The following is an 18,351-nucleotide window of genomic DNA, read 5'->3' as shown; positions in this document are numbered from 1 at the left end:
GTCAGAAATGGACATTTGATGAGTTACACTGGTGACTGTAGTGACCCAGTGGAAGGCTTTATGAATAGGTAGATCATGAAAGGGACGGGGTACTGAACACCAGTTGCAGTGGTCAGTCTGGAGGATCGGTCAAGTGGGAGGTAGGGAAGCTGGTACAGTGGACACTGGACATACAGTGAAACAGAATAAGCAACAAAGCGGGGAATAAGTGATGGTCGGGCAAGGTTCAGTGCAAGTTACTCTACGTAATAAACTACACTAAAACTAGATGAAATCGACTTTCCTATGCATGATTTGTATTTCAAATGTGATTTAAAGGGACCCTCCCACCTTCAAAAAAGTTTATGAATTGGCATGAAAGTGATGTCGCTCGGTTCAGAAAGAGCGAAAACGAATATCTACCAAATTTCACCGAAAAATATTCACCGGTTTTCAAGATATTAGACTTTTACTTTTGTTTACTTTTTGGGATCTCCGCTGTTCCTAGCGACTTTATTTAAAAGTGCGGCATTTGTTGCGCGCAACGCAGCATATACCACCGCGTGCTACAAAACGTTTTAGTCAAACATTTAACGGACGTTCGAAATCCTGATGACGTCATCAGATTCCCGTAATGGTTAAGAGATAGGGACCACGCTGGTCCCACCCTGCAAGTAAAGGGAAGAAATTTCTTGAACACCATAAAGCTGCGGGGGTTGCGACCAGGATAAATGGTGGTTTCTGAGCCTGGCCGCAAACTTGGCTATCTCAACTCAAAACTAATGTTAAGGTGGGAGGGTCCCTTTAAGCGGTATAGTTGTCAAAATATAAAACCGAAAATTGACGTTTAGATAAACATCACTGCGATAAGATAGTCTCGTTTCATCAATCATTCGTTTAAAATAGCTTTTCAACATGTTACAAAATGCTTGAAAAGTTGCATTCACGAAAGTTGAAAGCTTTGTTGATAGTGCTTGAGGCATTTTTGTTTCTTTTACGGTGGTTGCGACAAGTTTCCAGACTGGGGATACAACAACCACAACAACAATCAATCCTGAGACCAAAGAATGTTTCCTCAAGACTTCAATTGCATGCATGTATTCTCTCTGAGCCACATTAGTGTAAATAATATGAAGATTAAACTATTTACATCAGTGTAAATAGTTGAGGCAGTCAAATATGAAAGAGTTGAAGCATTTATTCACTTAACAGCTGAAAGATTTGAAGTTTATTCACATGCACACAGATCGCTGGCGTTCCAGTACCCAGTGGCCATATTGCTTTCTAAAGGTGTCATTGCCTTTGTGGGGAATAAATTGGACTTTCCGTACCGCTGTTCACAGTACACACAGTAACCGGAATGAGCCAACAATCTGCTGTTTGCGGTGGACACCGGTCTGCTTAAATTGTTTATGTGCCTAGTGGACATTGTGCCGATTCAATGATTTTAAAACGCACCCAGGCTATCAAGGCTGAGCTAGGCTCGGCTGTTTGTGACCCGGGTCATTATTGACCGCTCTTAATTGACCTGTATTGACCGGTCCATCGACAGGGCGGCCCACGCTATCCGGAAGGAAGCTGCCGCGCACTGATGGCCCTGACCAGGCACACGGTGCTTCCGTGTGCTTTTGAGCCGAGCGTGTCAGTAATGATACGCTGGATGAAAATGGGTCCCTTGCATAGAAGCGGAGAGCAATTAAAGACTGAAAAGGTAAACTGAAGTCGATGGTCTTCTCTTTTCTAAGAGGCAGATACAAAAAGCTTGCAAAAATATTGCATAATCATTCATTGTTTAGCTCACATAACCCAAATGCATGGAAAATCAAATTATGCTCGACGACAATAATACCCATTTAAGGAAACACATACTCATACCAAATAAACAACAATAATGCAGAAATAAGCTCAAATAAACAGCGCAGAAACGAAGGTGGGGTATGAAGGCAAGTGGTTGGCAGGCAAATTCAGTGAGACGAATGATAAATTGGCCTTGATTGGTGGGTACAGGCACCCTTTCGTACCAGGGCCCGTCTCATAGAATTGTCACACTTTCCTGTTTATGAAATTTGGCATCACCTGTCATGCATATTGTATATTGCATAGCGTTGCCAGTGTCGGCAAATACATATGCGTGAAATGTATCCAATTGGTGGTCAGGTCTGGCCGGTGATCGCTAACTGCGCTCACTAACTGTTATTGCTCAACATTTGCCAATTGTTACGATCGACCTGGACCTGATAAGGGTTTTGCTTGACGAGGATAAAACTCGCTGACCGTACAGTATGCTTTGGAAAAAGGAACTGGGTTGTCCGTTATTGTGCGATTGGAGCTACCCAAAGCCCATTTATGAAATCTGAGAACCTGGCTGAACCAAAAATAAAGTAGTAGGTAATTACATTTTATAGTTCAGGTTTATACACCGGAAATTACCAATTATAAAGGAGAATGTAATTGGGCAATGCAATTGAATTCTCACGATGCCTCTGGGTTACTAGAGCAGTATAAAAATGAGTGTTTCTCTTGTACCGAGCCAATTTTAATTTCTCAAAACGAAATTTAAGTCCACGACAGCTAGCAACACGTCCTAATAATGGCATGAATCGTTAACCTAGCACTCAGCTGGGCTCCATTCCGCAGCCATGGTCAAAGCGGGGCGGTGCGGCCGAGGCCACCTACCGACACAGGGGTTCCGGTGGACCAGGTCAAATATCTGCTGGCACGCTGCTGTGCTGTCTGGGCAGATGCAGCCGAACACCGGGCTCAGACGCAGCTGGTTCCAGGCGTTGTAGCAGGCGCGGCTGAGGAGGTGAGGAAACAGGTCAGTCGTGGGGGATGCTTCACGGGTGGGAAGGGGGCAACGTGCTAAGTCACCGCCCCAGAAAACACGGGGTACATGGGGAGGGGGCGCAGTAATTGTACAAATTAATAGTGTGTACTGTGCAGGACATAAAACAGTGGTGTAAATTGTGGCTGGTCATTCGACCGGTCGGTCGGTCGGTCGGTCAGTCGGTCGGTCAGTCGGTCGTCTGTTGGTCGACGCGCTGTCCGCGTGTCTGATGTGTCCGCGGTAACGGTCGGTTGGTCTGTCGGTCTATCGGTCGGTCGGTAGGTCAGTTGGCCAGCGCACTGACTGGGTCGCTCTCTGATGTGCCCGTGCGGTAGCTCGCAGACGGCGCCGCCACTCTGCTGATTGTGCCGGCTACCGGCGGCCATTCGACGGCGCGCCGGCGGCGCTGCGGCCCGTCCAGCGCTCAGATAAACTGTGACAAACTACCCTCGCCGACATCGATTGCAATGCACACAACCGACGCAGAGATTCGCCCAGATGTGGGTGCACGTGGGACAATGGCGTAAGACCGACCAGCGGGAGTTTTATTGGCGTCGAAAGTGGAGAGCTTTGATTTGAAGACGCCGTGATTTACACCATGATCGGGTCGTTCGCCTCCGAACGCGAAATGTCTCTTTCGAATGGAGGGTGGAACTTCTTTATTCGGTCGAAGGGCCGTAACCGCTATCGTTGTGTGCAGTAAACAATGAAGTTTGGAGGAATGAGAGCACAATTGACGAAAGAAGTTTCGAATCAGGACGACACAACCGCATCGCAACGAAAGAGGCGTACAGCAGTGTGGAAAATGCACACACATATGCAACACGCATTTTAATGCTATTTCAGTTGATAAGGCAGCAGCTTATGCGAGCTGTTCACCACATCTCCCCCAAAAGCACTACAGAACACCGCCGGAACTTCTACGCAGCTCAACTCATATTCCCGGAGCACCCTGCCCACTCTTGGCCACCCGTCGCGCCACAAATGAGCGAGTTTGCGCAGGTTTCGTCGCGACGACGGCGACAAATCCTCCCAAATCCGGGCACATCTGTCTTTGGCCGGGCGGCCTGTTCAGCCATGTCTGCGGCCGCTGACGGACGGCCGGCCCCGGCGACAAACGGATGGGGCCGTATAATTGAGGCGGCGCCACGGGACCGGCGCCGGGTTCGGGCCGCGGCCGTATGGTCACCAGCCTCTGATGGAGGGCGCAGACACACTCCCCAACTCGTAATATTACGACAGCGGCGGTAACTGTGTCTTACACAATAGACATGCATCCTTGCATGACGCATGTGAAGTAAGTCTGTGGACTTAACATCTGTGCCAATTGAGACAAATACTTTGGTTTGATTTAACTGTGAGTGATTATTTTCCTGACAAAACGCAAAGTCGATTGACTGTTATGCTAGTATATCGTTATTATTATGAAAGAAGGATTAGGCTGCAAACGTAACTACCGCAAGGAAATGGAGAGGAAATAATTAGTGAACGAGCAGCTTTCAAACAAAACGGCCCACAAGCTAGTGAATACGCAATACGCATCAAGCAGCCATAGCAATCTGCCCAAAATATCCTCCTTCGTTGGGCTCATGCCTGACGCCTCCGTGATCTAGACACTCTGTTGGCTGAGTAAAGGCCGATCGCCCACTGGTGGCAGTTCCTGCTCCTGGAACCACCCGCCACAGTGGGGTCACGACAGGAAAAAAACAAAGAAGAACAAAAAAAAATTGTTGAGACCATGACCGATGGTCCGTCCCCTTCGCTGGCTCGTCTTTGACTGTCCTATATCCCGCGCTCCCCTCGTGCCTCCCGCCCCAGCCCGCCCGCTCCGCTTATCTCTCTCCCTCCCACCCTCCCTCCCTCTCCCTCGCTCTCTCCGGCATCTGTCTGCCCTCGCCCAACGCCTCTTAGCCGGGGGCCGCTAAGTTGCCATTGGGCTCATGCCTGACGCCTCCGTGATCTAGACACTCTGTTGGCTGAGTAAAGGCCGATCGCCCACTGGTGGCAGTTCCTGCTCCTGGAACCACCCGCCAAACCCCGCCAAACGGAGCGATGAAATAGATGACCTATAGCATATTGGCTGCGGTGAAGCAGAAATCATGAGGAACATTATGGCATAATTGCCTTTGGTTTTCTTTATGACACTCAATAAGACATAATTCTTCCTTGGCAGCTTTTCGGTCGATTGCCTTGAGGTGTTGCTGACAGCCATCAATAGGTTTGCAAATTGCAGTTCTGCATTGTTTCGTCATTTGTATTTTGTGGCACTGATGCAAATACCACAGGCTGAATATTTCGTGTTCTGGTAAATGTTTTCAACTAATTATAGGGATCGGCATGAATGAGAAAATTTAACATTGGACCAATTAAACACGATTGCCATTGATATGCATTTTCGAACGGTACCTTCATCCAGCGCCAGCAATCATGGACTTCAATCAAAGACACGCCTTCTAGAGGAGCTACAGTGTGAGCCCGCGTTCTTGAAAACATGGAAAACATTGGTGTGGCACTTGTCGGCTTTGAACTGTCGCCACTGAAAAGGATTGGGCGGGGCGGAACAATGAGCTCGCCAGACATAATCTACGGCGGGGGACACAAATTGTTCCCGGCGTCAGACTAGGTTGAACAGCCGCGAAACACGCTCTGTGGTGAAAGGAAAACCATGCGACTATCCTACAAAGAGATTTACAGCGCTCTCGATGGATTCGAGGCGTTGCCGATGCCGATTGATAATTCAGCTGTTTTGTCCAATACGTAAAGATCTCCAAGTTTATGCACAGCTGATCATGTTCGCGCCAGAAACAGCTATAGGTATCCACCAAATAATCCACAAAAAGCTCAGATATGTTTCTTTTGCAGAAGCACCGTCAAACAAATAGTTGTTGACTGCGAACTGGAGCTCCCGTCGCAGCGAAACGCATTTAACTTTTGCTTGTTTGCTTGTTTGCGATCGGCCGAGCCCAGGGATCCCCATCTGGTCTGAACTCGTGCTCCTGCTGACTTCTCACGTGAGTCAGATTGTCCGACACGGCTGGCGATAGCTGGATTAGTCTTGGTGGCGCGTGGGTGATCCCCGCTGGCTCGAGTGTCGGTGCGGAGGCGATGGGCATTCAGCCGGAGCCCGCACGGCCCACTGATGGCTCCTTACTCTGACCCTCATGCGGGAGAGGTGATCATGCCCATGATCCTCTGCCCGCTGCCGATTCCGTGTGCTGAAGGCTAGCCGCCGTAAAGACGCCGTTGGGGGGATGTGACTGCACTGGTCGTTGGGTTTAGATTCAGATTCAGCTTTATTTCAACGGGTCCACATTACATATTGGCTTCTCACCTACTTACATCAATGCTGTGAATATCGCTGTGAATACGCCGCTGAAAATGGACTTGCTGATAAGAAAAATTGCGTCAAACATTACGAAGCAATGTCGCGTTTTGATAATGATTATAAATGGACCCTCTGACCAAACAGTTTTCTTAATTAACAGAGGCTGCCAACTCCGTCATGCTCATCGTGGTGGTGTCAACGACGCTAGACGAGACTGCCTTCGACATGCTAGGAAATTTGAGCTGGGCTGAAAAATGGCAGTCGCCGTCTAGGGCACCAAAAAAGGGCTAGTGCGGAAGAGAGCACTTCCGCATATCGATACATGTGGCATGTTTCGGGAATGCCCTGAAAGCAATTATATTTCAGGGCACTTGCATGTCAACCAACTAGTGATGTCAATCACTGGTAATTAGGAAACCGAAACGAAACCAACTGCCAACCAAGACCATTTTTAGACCCCAAAACTGAACAAAGTCGGACAATTGAGAGAGATGCCAACTTGATATATTCGACCCAAGATGACGACAATACTCTAAAGCCAGAGTTAAACGTTTTGGCGATAGAATGCCTTCAGCAGTGGATGGGTATACGAATACGAATAATAAATGTTTAGTTACGCGAAAGCATAATAACATTTAACCCTCGCATGTGTGCGGCGTTTGCCAGCTTCTAATGTGTAGGGGGGGGGGGTCGGTTGGACCCCCCCCCCCATTGCCGTTTGGCCCCTGATTGAGCTAGAGCTTCGCGGAAAAAAACGAGCGTGTTGCCCGTGACGAGAGAAAGCCGATGATACCCAATTTTAAGGTCCTAGGTCATTGGTTGACCTTCCAGGTCAGGTCAATGACCCAAAGTCGGGAAAATCGGTACCTGTTAGAAAGTCGTCACGTGTGACTGCTAAGGGGTTTTTCGGGGTGCTGATCACGAATATCGTGTTAGTTTTGATCACAGATGATGTCCTTAATCATTTAAACCAGGTCGGGTCAGGTCAGGTCAGTTCAAAACCAGTAGGGGCGTGACGGTTAGGGGAGACCCGGGAGGATATGGGCCCCCTGGAGGTATGGGCCATCGCAGTTTTGAAGAAGTGTTGCGTATTTTTACACATTTGACCGCGTAAACTGGTAGCAGTTATTCCGTTATAGAACCCACGCGATTTTCAAAATCTTCCTCAGTCTTCTTTGGCAATGAGCGGTGATAATGCGTTTTTGCCTTCTTCGAGTAAAATATTGTACATACAGAAAATTCGTGATAACTTTGAACCAGGCTCGTTTTATGATGTTAGACCATCTGTAACATAAAGTTTAAAGCATGCAAATTAAGACTGGATAGATAATTTGAAGCTTTCTTGCAAGATTATGAGCTGAGATGCTACGCAACTTCTGGCGTCCTAACCGGGAGGTTCGGGCCACCGACCCCCGTTGATCATAAATCAATAAAAAGATGCTTTCATTGAGTGTCATCTTCAATAAGTTTTATCTTTGTCGCGCAAGGTTGAAAATTTAACCCTCGCCGGCACAGGCCATTTTGCGTCGTTCGTCGACGGCACAAGGGGGGGGGGGGGTTGGAACGAACCCCCCCTCGCGTTTGGCCCCTGATCGAGCTAGAGCTTCGCGGAAAAAACGAGCGTGTTGCCCGTCACGAGAGGAAGCCGATGATACCCAATTTTAAGGTTCTAGGTCATCGGGTGACCTTCCAGGTCAGGTCAATGACCCGAAAACCGGGAAAATCGGGACCTGTTAGAAAGTCGTAAAGTGTGGCTGCTAAGTGGTTTTCCGGGGTGCTGATCACGAATATCGTGTAAGTTTTGGTCAGAGATGATGTCTTTAAGCATTTAGACCAGGTCGGGTCAGGTCAGGTCAGGTCAACCGGTAGGGGCTGTGACGGGTATTCATAATACGTGTCAACCGCCTCTAATAGCTTCGTAACATGTTACGAAGGCACAAAACTACTTCGTAAATGTTCAAATGGCTGCTAAATTCGAATTCAGCTCCAAATACTAACCTAAGAACATGTAAAACTCGAAAAAGTGAACCGAGGTCACCCGAGGTCACCAAAGGTCAATGACCTGACCTGACCTTCAGGTGACCTTGATACCCACCCTGATGTATGGGAGCAACATCAAATCACATGTTTGAACGTTTGAAACTACGAAAAGCTTGCAAACGCGCGGCTAATGCGAGCCGACATACATACGCCGAATCGCGATTCCGGCCAAACATGGTCTCGGAAAAGAGGTCACAGGTCAAAGGTCACTTGGGTCAGGGTCATGAAATTTTCAGGGTAGGTGTAAAATTGATCAATGCGAGGGTACTGAAAGTTTCTTTGCGATCGGCCGCTTTTTACGCGAGTTACTCGCGAAAAACCTTTATAGGGGGGTTGCATCAACCCCCACTGTGCCGACGAGGGTTAACTTCAAATTTCATTCGAACCAAAAAATATTATTTATTTTATTTCCTGGTGCATGATTGAGTTTACCAAAATACATATGTGCCCAAGTGACCTCCATGAAGTAAGCTGTTGGCCGCTTATGCGGTTCCTGGGCTCGAAGAGAGATCAAGGTAGATACCAGCTACGAATATTGTTCTCATTGTCGAGAAAATAATATAATGAAACATTTAACCTCCCGGGCCATGGCCCATACCTCCCGGTGTATTTTGATGGATCGAAAAAGCACATTATTTATTGAAAGTTATCTCGAGACAAAATAGTTGATCCCAGATGCCTAATATCAGGCACACTTTGCAGGCGAAAGGCAATTTCACGTGCACAGAGTGAAAAATTGGGCCTAGCCACTGCCCACTGGAAGAAAATTGCCGTTTCGCAGAACCGGCCCATACCTTCCGGGTCTCCCCTATTTGTAGTACGTGTCAACCGCCCCTGGCAGCTTCGTAACATGTTACGAAGGCACCAAAACTACTTCGTAAATGTTCAAATAGATTCTAAATTCGAATTCAGTTCCAAAAACTAGCCTAGAAACATGTATAGCTCGAAAAAGTGAACCGAGGTCACCAAAGGTCAATGACCTGACCTGACCTTCAGGTGGCCTTGACATCCACCCAAATGCATGGGAGCAACATCAAATCACATGTTTGAACGATTGAAACCACGAGAACCTTGTAAACGCGCAACTTATGTGAGCCGACATACGCCGAATCGCGATTCCGGCCAAACGTGGGTTCGAGAAATAGGTCACAGGTCAAAGATCACTTGGGTCAGGGTCATGAAATTTTCAGAGTAGGTGTACAATTGATCAACTCGAGGGTACTGAAAGTTTCGTCGCGATCGGCCGCTTTTTACGCGAGTTATTCGCAAAAAAAAACATGGGGGGTCCATCCGAACCCCCCCCCCCCTCCTACACATGCGAGGGTTAACATATTATAGTGATTTGCTCTTTCTTGAATCCATCTATTTTTACAATATTATCTTTCTACCAAATTCGGAGCCTCTAATAGGCAAGTACAACTTATGCTTCATAAAACCAAGAAAATATCAAAGTCATGAATAGGTTTTCACTTTTCAATACCAAATACTACGTTGCTAACGGTTTAAATGAAAAGTACAGTTCTACGTGATCAACCGGCTATGCTCCTTTTTCACATTTATCAAAAACAAGTCATTCAATCACAAAAGGTAACTTTTTTAGGCATGAATTATAAAGATCATGGTATCCACCCAGTGAACCTTAAGGTTAACAATTCTTTTAGCGTTTACTGAATGCTTTTCGATAAATGGTTCGACCAGCTGTTACGCTATAAGTGGAACACTTTTCCGTTGTCTTTATGACCTTACCTGGAAACAGCATTGTTAATGTGGTAACTTGTCATTATTATTGCTGCAAAGCATGCAAATGGACCATTACGTCACGTGTATGAGCCATGAACACGTCAACTATTTCCGAGAATATGCACCTATCGGAAGTTAGTCGTGGCATCGACAATCGCTAACACAGGTGTCAGCGGTTTATCTGCTGCCTTTCGTCACTAAAACCGAGCGGTGTTGACATCAGAAAGTTGAGGAAAAGGACACGGATGATGTGGTACAGCAATTGAATAGTTGCCGATAAACTGGATGTGTAGATTGTGATCTGATTCGTTCACTGTATACGCATGCTAGAAATGATCGGAACCCAACCACCATGCTCGACATGTGATTTGAGTTACAATACTCTGCTCTGACCTAATTCTTTATTTCGACATTCTTTGACGAGCGGTGCATCACTGGTATAGGGCAAGCGCCGGGTCCACTCAATCACATCCAGCGGGTGGCATAAGCTCCGTACGGGGCTCAAGCTGGGAAACAAGCTAATTGTGGGCTCCAAGCTCCGTGTGGAGCCCAAGCTCTTGCTGGACACAAGTTTCGTGCGGGACCCAAGCTCCGTGCGGGACTCAAGCTCCGTGCGGAACACATGTTCCGCTCGCGTGTCACACCTCCGAGTGCGCCGTCCGGGGCGTGTGTGTGTGTGTGCGCCGAGGTTTGTGGTGTCTCTGAGCGATCGGTATCGGTTCCCGGGGGTGTGGCGTCGCAGGGAGCTCCTAACGACGGCCGGCCGCGCCTAATGTTCCGCTGCAGACGGGCGCCGACCGGCTAATGTCACTGTCTGCACGCCGGGCCACTGAGGTCAATGGACAGACCGAGACCCGGTGGCGCGCTGCACAGAGAGGCTCGGTACAGAATAGCACCGAGGCGAACCCGAGCAGGGCCCGGGGAAGAACCCGGGCAGTCGTAACTCGAGCCCGGCGGCCAGGTCGGATGTGCCCGTGGTGGGTTGACAGAGGACATTTGGAGACACGTGCGAGAATGAGACATGGCTCATTGTTGCCAAGTTAAATTGAATAAAAATTTAGCCCACAGGACGAATGGAATTCAAAACTGACTTTGTTTGGTATGAAATGCAGCAACACGTCAGTGGCCAGATAAAATATAGAAATGCATCTCATTAGAGGGATAAATTGTCGCTATTGATAGCCGTTATCTGCGATGTTTCACGAATTCGGTTGCTAAGCATCAATCACTGCCAATTACGCCACTTGTGAGAGCCATACATCATGGAAATGCTGCCCCTCAAGATTGCATACCTCATTATTCCATTTTCCAGCTAAATACACTTCCTCACTGAAGCGTTTCCGGTCGCAGGATATCAAACACATTAGAGTCGACATTTAGCCGAGTCGGAGCGGCCGTAAGACATCACCATCGGTCTCTGTTGATCAAACATGCTGGCCGTACTGGCCTGGACCGTCACTGACCTTTGGCGTCTGCCTTGATCAGTCGCCCTCGGCCGCACCGGCATTGATCACTGATCAGCGCGCGCGCCTGATCAGGCCGATCACCGATGCGCGAAAGGACAATTACGCCATGTGGAATCGATACACCGTGGCCCATCGCCAATTGAGGAATGCCACAGAACGGTGCAGGCTAAAAATACTGATGCCGTAATTCAGCGCATTTGCATGTGACGGCATGCTAATGCGGGTAACTCGGAACTGACACAAATTGAATGATAATGACAAGCATACCACACGATATAGATATTTGCCATGAAACCAGCGTGACAATTGCGCCTATCTGACATTCAGGGATTACTCGCGTGAGAAGCTTAAATTGTCATTAGCCGTTTTCACGACGGGCTTTCCGGTGAGTGCACCTAATTTGACCAAATCTGCATCTTATCTCTTTTACAGCAAATATCTTTATTTTATGAATTTATTTCAGTGTTTTAACCGATGATGCTCTCTGATAATATGACAAAGCAGGCATATAAGCAATTAGTACAACCCTAGCTGATAGCTACTAAGAGACACACTGAGCCTAAGTTGACCAAATCTGCACCTAATCTGCACCAGATGTGAACCAAATGTGTACCAGATGGCCGTCGTGAAAACGGCTATTATGGTGGGCCACCTGCGGCTGTTTCCTGGGTAGTCTGTGTAGTGTAGCTCTTCCTGAATCTTTTATCGGACGGTATGAATGGTAGAGCTGTCAGTCGGATTTTACCGAGCAGCACTCGCAGTGTGGCATGGCTCCTCCTCTTCCTGAACGCCATCCGCTTGGCTCCCGAACAGCCAGCCTCAATGAAGATTGACTCGGCCCGGTTCCGCGAATCTGTCCGACTTGATATCGATGTCTGAATGAAGTCCAAGAACTCTGGCTAAATAAACCAGGCCCGCTCGCCCGCCCACTGCCCAGTTCTGCTCAATAATAGAATCCCCCGCCGCTCAATAGCCCCAGACGTCGAAAATTCTGCGGCCGTTGACTTCGACTGGTCACTAGAACCGTTCCTGTGCATGCCAGCTATGAGCAGGAATCAGGTATAAATCAAATACTTGGCATAGCCAGCTTCTAAACTGTGTCGTTTATTGAGCACCCACCCCTTGGGATATCGCATTACGTGGCCGTAAACAGACGGTCTTCTTTTGATTCCCACCGATAAAAGTATGCTACGCGAAGGAAACTAGATCTTACTGAGCTCTCACGCTTAACGATACATGTACCTGCTATGTCCCCGTTCACATTAAACCAAACATGTCTGCATCAAGTGTGCCCTGCTATCGGTGCACCTTTATGTCATCCCTAAAATCATTGTCATTATTTGTTAGTGCATACTTCTGTCAGTCATTAACTTATGTAGTCTAAACCTTTAGTACGCATTACGCACCAATGCAAATTGCTATATTATTTTCACGTTTCGAGGACCAGCGTCCCACTAATGACAGTTAGCTTAGCTGGTAGCCATGGTAAGTTAGAGAAATTCGCGATCACATTAGCGTGTTTCTTGTTCACAGACAAATACGCCCTGTTCCACATAACCGCGGTAGACACAGTAATCTTCCACAAAAATGCCACACATTCCACCTCACCTGTTTGTCATCAGACATCGGTTGTCCCTGAAGTCGCACGAGTTGATGAAGTTGTCGTATAGCCGCGAACAGTGCGCCTGCCGGCGGCACGCGTCCAACGCATACCCGCACGTGGGCAATGCGTGCACCGGGTACGGGTCCTTGTCTGCGGAGGAAGATACGTGGATGTGAGTACTGTTCCGTAAGTAAATGCAAATGTGAGAAAGGTGGAGCATTAGATAGAGATCACAGTTTTATACAGTGCAATGAGAGGTACAAATTTCGTGATGCTCAAAAGAGCGAATTAAACAGGTACCAGCGTGACTTGTCAACTGTTTGTCAGGACTCAGGGGCCTCGATTACCTGATGAGCTGAAATCCTGGATAACCAACGACTGCAGTCCACATATTTTCCACGAATAAGCTGACATCTTAAACCGCCATATGTGAGCTTATCCACGCTATGATTGCTGTTCTCTGCCACTACATTTGCTGCAAATCGGCGCTAAACCGGCCGGGTGCGCCGTATAGCGCGACCGGGGCGCGGTGGAACGGGCGGTCGGCCGGCGGTGCCGATCTCACCCCATTCCGACCGAGCGCCGCGGTCGACCGGGCGGCCCGCTTTGTATTCAGGGCCGGGGCCGGCCGGCGGCAGCCGCCACCGACTATGGGCTGACCGGGCCGCAGCGCGGCTTCATGTCGGTCGCCGCCATTGTGAGCCGTGTCGCCGGAATGACGCCCAGCCGCGCCGCACAAGAGAGCCGCCGCCGCCGGCCGCCGATGCATTAGGCCGTAATAGGTTCGACGCGGGGGTGCCGCCGCCGATCGGTGCCGCTCGTGCGGCCGGGAGGGCGACCTCTGTCACCAACCGCCGCGTGCCGTGATCGGACTGGCGGTTTCCTGGAAATCTCCGAATGAAGCGGGGTCAGAGAACCGGACGGCAGCCGACGTATGCATCCGGCTGCCGAGGAACGTGATGGGTCCCCGGCCAGTTCCGGAGAATTTCAGACCATCTTGAACACTGAGAAAACAGTGTCCCCATTTTCGGTCTCAGAGACCAGTTTTCGGGCTAATGTACCATATTCAAAACAGACAGCACATTTCGAGAATACTTTCTGAGCAACGCCACATGGGATCATATGATCCCTTAAATCGGTATCATTGATCGCAGAAACAGAGCTCAGTCAGTACCCATTATCGGTGTCAAGCTTTAAAACTAGTCTCACTATGAAACCAGTTTTCAGCCCGATCCCCATTTTCGGGCTCACCTGAATCCAGTTTGAGGGCTCAACCCGATCCCTTTAATCGGTATATCATTGATCGCAGAAACAGAGCTCAGTCAGTACCCATTATCGGTGTCAAGCCTTAAAACTAGTCTCACTATGAAACCAGTTTTCAGCCCGATCCCCATTTTCGAGCTCACCTGAATCCAGTTTGAGGGCTCAAATTGTGTGGTGAAGCCAATATTAGGGCTCACCTCATCGCTTTTCGTCCGATGCAGCCCCTCCTTCCCCCTCCCCCGTGTCCAGCAGCTGCGAATAAGACGAAGCCGCGGACAAACTTTTTTTTGCTCGGCCAGCCTAGCGCCAGTCTCGAGCGGTGGGACAGTTAACCCGGCAATTTTGGCCGGGATGCAAAAGTTACGTTAAACCGGTTTATGTTAACCCGGGAGCAAATAACAACGTGGGAGCCTATCTTAGGTGTGGCAAAGCTAACGAATTACTTACTTGTTGCCGAGGTGCCCAAAGAAGGTACTGGAACCGAAAACACAACATTGGTTCATGTATTTATTAACATTCATACACACAGTCATACTTGTGCAAGGTGTCAGTGTTCGGTTGTGGGGTGTAATAGCCAGGGAAAAAGTTATATGAACTGAAAAACCCGGCGCCTATTACTTCGCAACATGGTTGTGTATTCAACATGAACTGCAAGGAGTGCAGACGACATTGCCTGTGCTAACTTAACGTCTCACGGGCAGCGCCGCGCTCTGACACCTTGGTCCCAGGGTGCAGGGTCCCAGAAGCGGCGGCGTTTCTGACCGCAAATCGCCGGAGAGCCGGTCGACGCCGTTGAGGGGAATGAGCAGGCCGCTGCCAGCTCCACCTTCACGTCCGCGCGGCGCAGCTCGGTGTGCGGCGGCGGCTCATCGCGCGGGCCGCACCCGTCCGTCCGCTGCACGAGCCGCTTTTCGATCCGACAGCGCAACACCCGCACGCCATTGTGCTGGCTGAGCGGCGGCAGCGGCACGTAGGCAACAAAACAGTAGAAATCGATGGGCCTGGATCGGCGTTGCCAGCAACGCCGGCAGCGGCGCGGCGGGAGGCGCCAGTGCCGCCGTCGGGGACGTGTGCCCTTCGCTGCGCTCATTCGAGTTGGCCGGCCGGCCGCGCGGCGTAGTCCTTTTGACACGGTGCGAGAAGAGCCGGATGAAGGTGGACTTTTTATTGGCGTTGCTGGTGCTCACGCCGCCGGCGTCCAGTTTGGGCGGCAAGTCCGAGTACCAGGAGTCGGACAAGTCCCGCGCGAACGCCGCCAGCCGGTCGTCGTCACTGCTGGCGGCGGCCCGCCGCCGGCGCTGCCTCAGAATCGGACGAGTCGGTGGTACTGAGCACCTCGCGGGACGGGTAGCTGGGAGTGGGCCGGCCGCGGCCCCTGCCAGGCCGCGCCACCTTCACCGGCGCAGCCGCCTTCAAACTGCCCTTGCTGGGCGGCGGGTTGGTCGGCGGAGGCGGCAGCGGTGCCTCGACGTCAGTCCGAGTCGCTGTCACTGGGCGGCCGCCGCGGAGACGGCTTCTGTTTGACCCGCAGCCGGCCTGGGCCGGCTCGGCGCCCTCGGCCGGCGGCGCGCGCCGTTTCGAGCGTTTCACCTTTTCACTGTTACTCTCGCCTGGTCCTCAGCGTCGAGCGGCTCGGCGCTGTTCGGTTTCATGTGGCCCATGCTGCTGGGAAACTCGGGTGGGGACAGCTTTCTGACTGGAGTGCCGTCGAAGATGGAGGAGACGGGGGTGCTCGCAGAGTCCTTGCCCAATGCCCATGATAGAGCCGAGGCTCTACTGGACGCCCAGCTTAATCGGGCTATCGCCGCCCTCCTTCTATGGTGGATTCTTCGGCCCCCTACAGCCACTAGGGCCATCATATACTCCCAGATGGCGGCACCTAGGGGATGAGGGGGGGGGGGGTGTCTGGGCCACTTGTCCACCTCGTGGCGTCGCCAGCGACGCCTGCGAGTCGGAGCAAATGATTATGGGGTCTTCCTCGAAGGACGGGTGCTCCAGGAGATGTTGCTTTGCCGTCTTGAGCGCCACCATCTCAGATCGGTAACTGGAGCAAATCCTCCCCGCCGCCTCCCGCAGTACCAATGTTGTACTGTCTGGGTGCTCGGTGAGGACCCCAGCGCCGCCTTCCTATTACTCCCCCGGTCGCAGACCCGTTGACCCAGGCCCACGTCGCACGCTGGGGGAGCGCTCCCAGGCACGCCTCCGCAGCACTCCTCCTCGCTGTCGCGGACGCCCCGATCGGCAGCCGGTCCAGGTGGACCGTGACGCCGTCTGTTGGCGTCTACGGGGGCAGTCTCGTGGATAAGCGCGCCTCGGCGGGCAGCGCCACTCCAGTGGTCCCACACCGCTCCCCCGCGCTCTCTCCAGCCGGTCACTGACTTCAGTCACGGTGGGGGGGGGGGGGGCTTCCGCCACGACGCGGCGGGTCCTCCGACGGGAGGGAGAGCGCCTTCGCCAGTAGGCGCGATGCCAGCGCATCCCTCCTCATCTCTCCATCGGCACGACGCCCGCCTCGGCCCTCACGGCGAGTCTTGGAGCATGGAAATCGGGCAGCCAGTGATGACTCATGCCACCATCAGCATCTCCGCCTCCAGGACGCCAAGATGTGTGGCCGCAGCCGCAGGCAGCCACGCCGACCCCGCTGCCCGCATGCCCAAGTAGTCTCGAATCGCTGACACCTCTCCTGAAACAAGAGTGGTGTCGTAAACTTAAACCCCTTGCTGGCGCCCGCCAGCCGCGACAACACCGCCACACCAATTATTGTGACCCCGGAACTTCCGTCCCGAGCCTTATTTCACGGCACGATGCTACAGTGCGCTACACGTATTGTGGTATTCAGCTTCCATGGAAACATCAACTAATTTGGACGCTCAAACATGGGAGTCAGGAGTGGTTAAGGCCCAGAGCGTTCTGTCTGGTTTATAAAACCTTGGCCAGCAGATGAAAACGTGCTTTTTGTATAAGTGGCTTAATTTTGACGCAAAAGGGCACTAACCTTCGGCGCAAATAATGCAGAAATTTCAGCGCAAATTGCAAAATAGCTTGCGCCGAACTTCGGCGCATGACGGCTTCACGGGCGTCCGGCGTACCATATGGATGTTTTCCAGTTTGGGCTGCAGGTTTTAGCTCTAGGTTTTAGACTGTAGGTTTTGGGTTGGGTTGGGCTGGGCTGGGCTGGGCTGGGCTGGGCTGGGCTGGGCTGGGTTGGGCTGGGCTGGGCTGGTTGGGGTGGTTGGGTTGGGTTGGATTAGGTTAGGTAAGTTTAGGTTAGTTTAGTTTAGGATAGATATGAATACCTATTTTTTGTAAGTTGAATTACTTTTTTCATTTTGTAGCATCGTATGCCTTCCATCTTTGAACTGCCATATTCAAGCACCAGAATAAGTATGGACTTGAACCTTTTCCAGTCTGGATGCCTGTATGGAAGTTGTGCAAAATCATGCAGTTGAAGGTATTGTAACCACAAATAAGAGCTCATGACTCAAGTCTCAACTTGTCCATAATTGGTTATCTTGATGTATACTTGTAGACCCTTCCTCTTACTTGGCACACAGGCATGGTGTCACAGTGTTCTAAAATTGGATTTCAATTGGGTGTCCCAACAAAAAAAAAATCTGAAGACAAAATGAGATAGATTTAGTTTTTCCGCAAAACTGCATAATGCCATTTTTTACCTCAGATTTTGTCAGAACCTTCACAGGATCTGAAATGAAATGATGTAGAGTACCTAGATGCATCAACTGTCAAGTCATGCGTAACCTGGCAGCTGGCTGTTGAATCAAACTTTTGACATATTTTTTTAGCAAAGATGAAATAAAGCCACTTGTCATATTTTTAGGATGAAAATATTTTCCCCATCATGTGTGGTTATTCACCTAAAATTCTGAAACATGGAACACTGTGATACCAGCATTCCATCATGTCAACCAGCATTCCGCAGCATGTTAGCAGAAGCAGCAGCATGTTATAAGTATATGAAAGATCCAAATAGGTTGTAGGTTGGTAGGTATTGGTACTAAGTTTAACTTAATAGGTTAGTAGGCAAGGTTAGGATTAATTTTAGTTGAGCATCAAGATAACCATTACGAACAAGTAACAAAATCCTTAC

The 18,351-nt window shown here is 50.2% G+C and overlaps 1 protein-coding gene across 1 annotated transcript in view; it reads right to left on the bottom strand.

The window, feature by feature from the left end:
• Positions 1-112: 112 nt before the first annotated feature.
• Positions 113-18,351, bottom strand: part of LOC122378115 — a 54,732-nt gene continuing 36,493 nt past the window's right edge. The window contains exons 4-6 of the mRNA XM_043358791.1: positions 12,986-13,130; positions 2,656-2,777; positions 113-117 (exon numbers count right to left, since the gene is read on the bottom strand). Coding sequence (XP_043214726.1) covers positions 113-117; positions 2,656-2,777; positions 12,986-13,130 — 272 coding nt within the window. The remainder of the gene's footprint in view (positions 118-2,655; positions 2,778-12,985; positions 13,131-18,351) is intronic.

This window comes from Amphibalanus amphitrite, unplaced genomic scaffold (assembly GCF_019059575.1).
Source record: "Amphibalanus amphitrite isolate SeventyFive unplaced genomic scaffold, NRLGWU_Aamphi_draft 000055F_arrow, whole genome shotgun sequence".
Taxonomy (NCBI): domain Eukaryota; kingdom Metazoa; phylum Arthropoda; class Thecostraca; order Balanomorpha; family Balanidae; genus Amphibalanus; species Amphibalanus amphitrite.
This window is presented reverse-complemented; position numbering and strand designations above follow the sequence as displayed.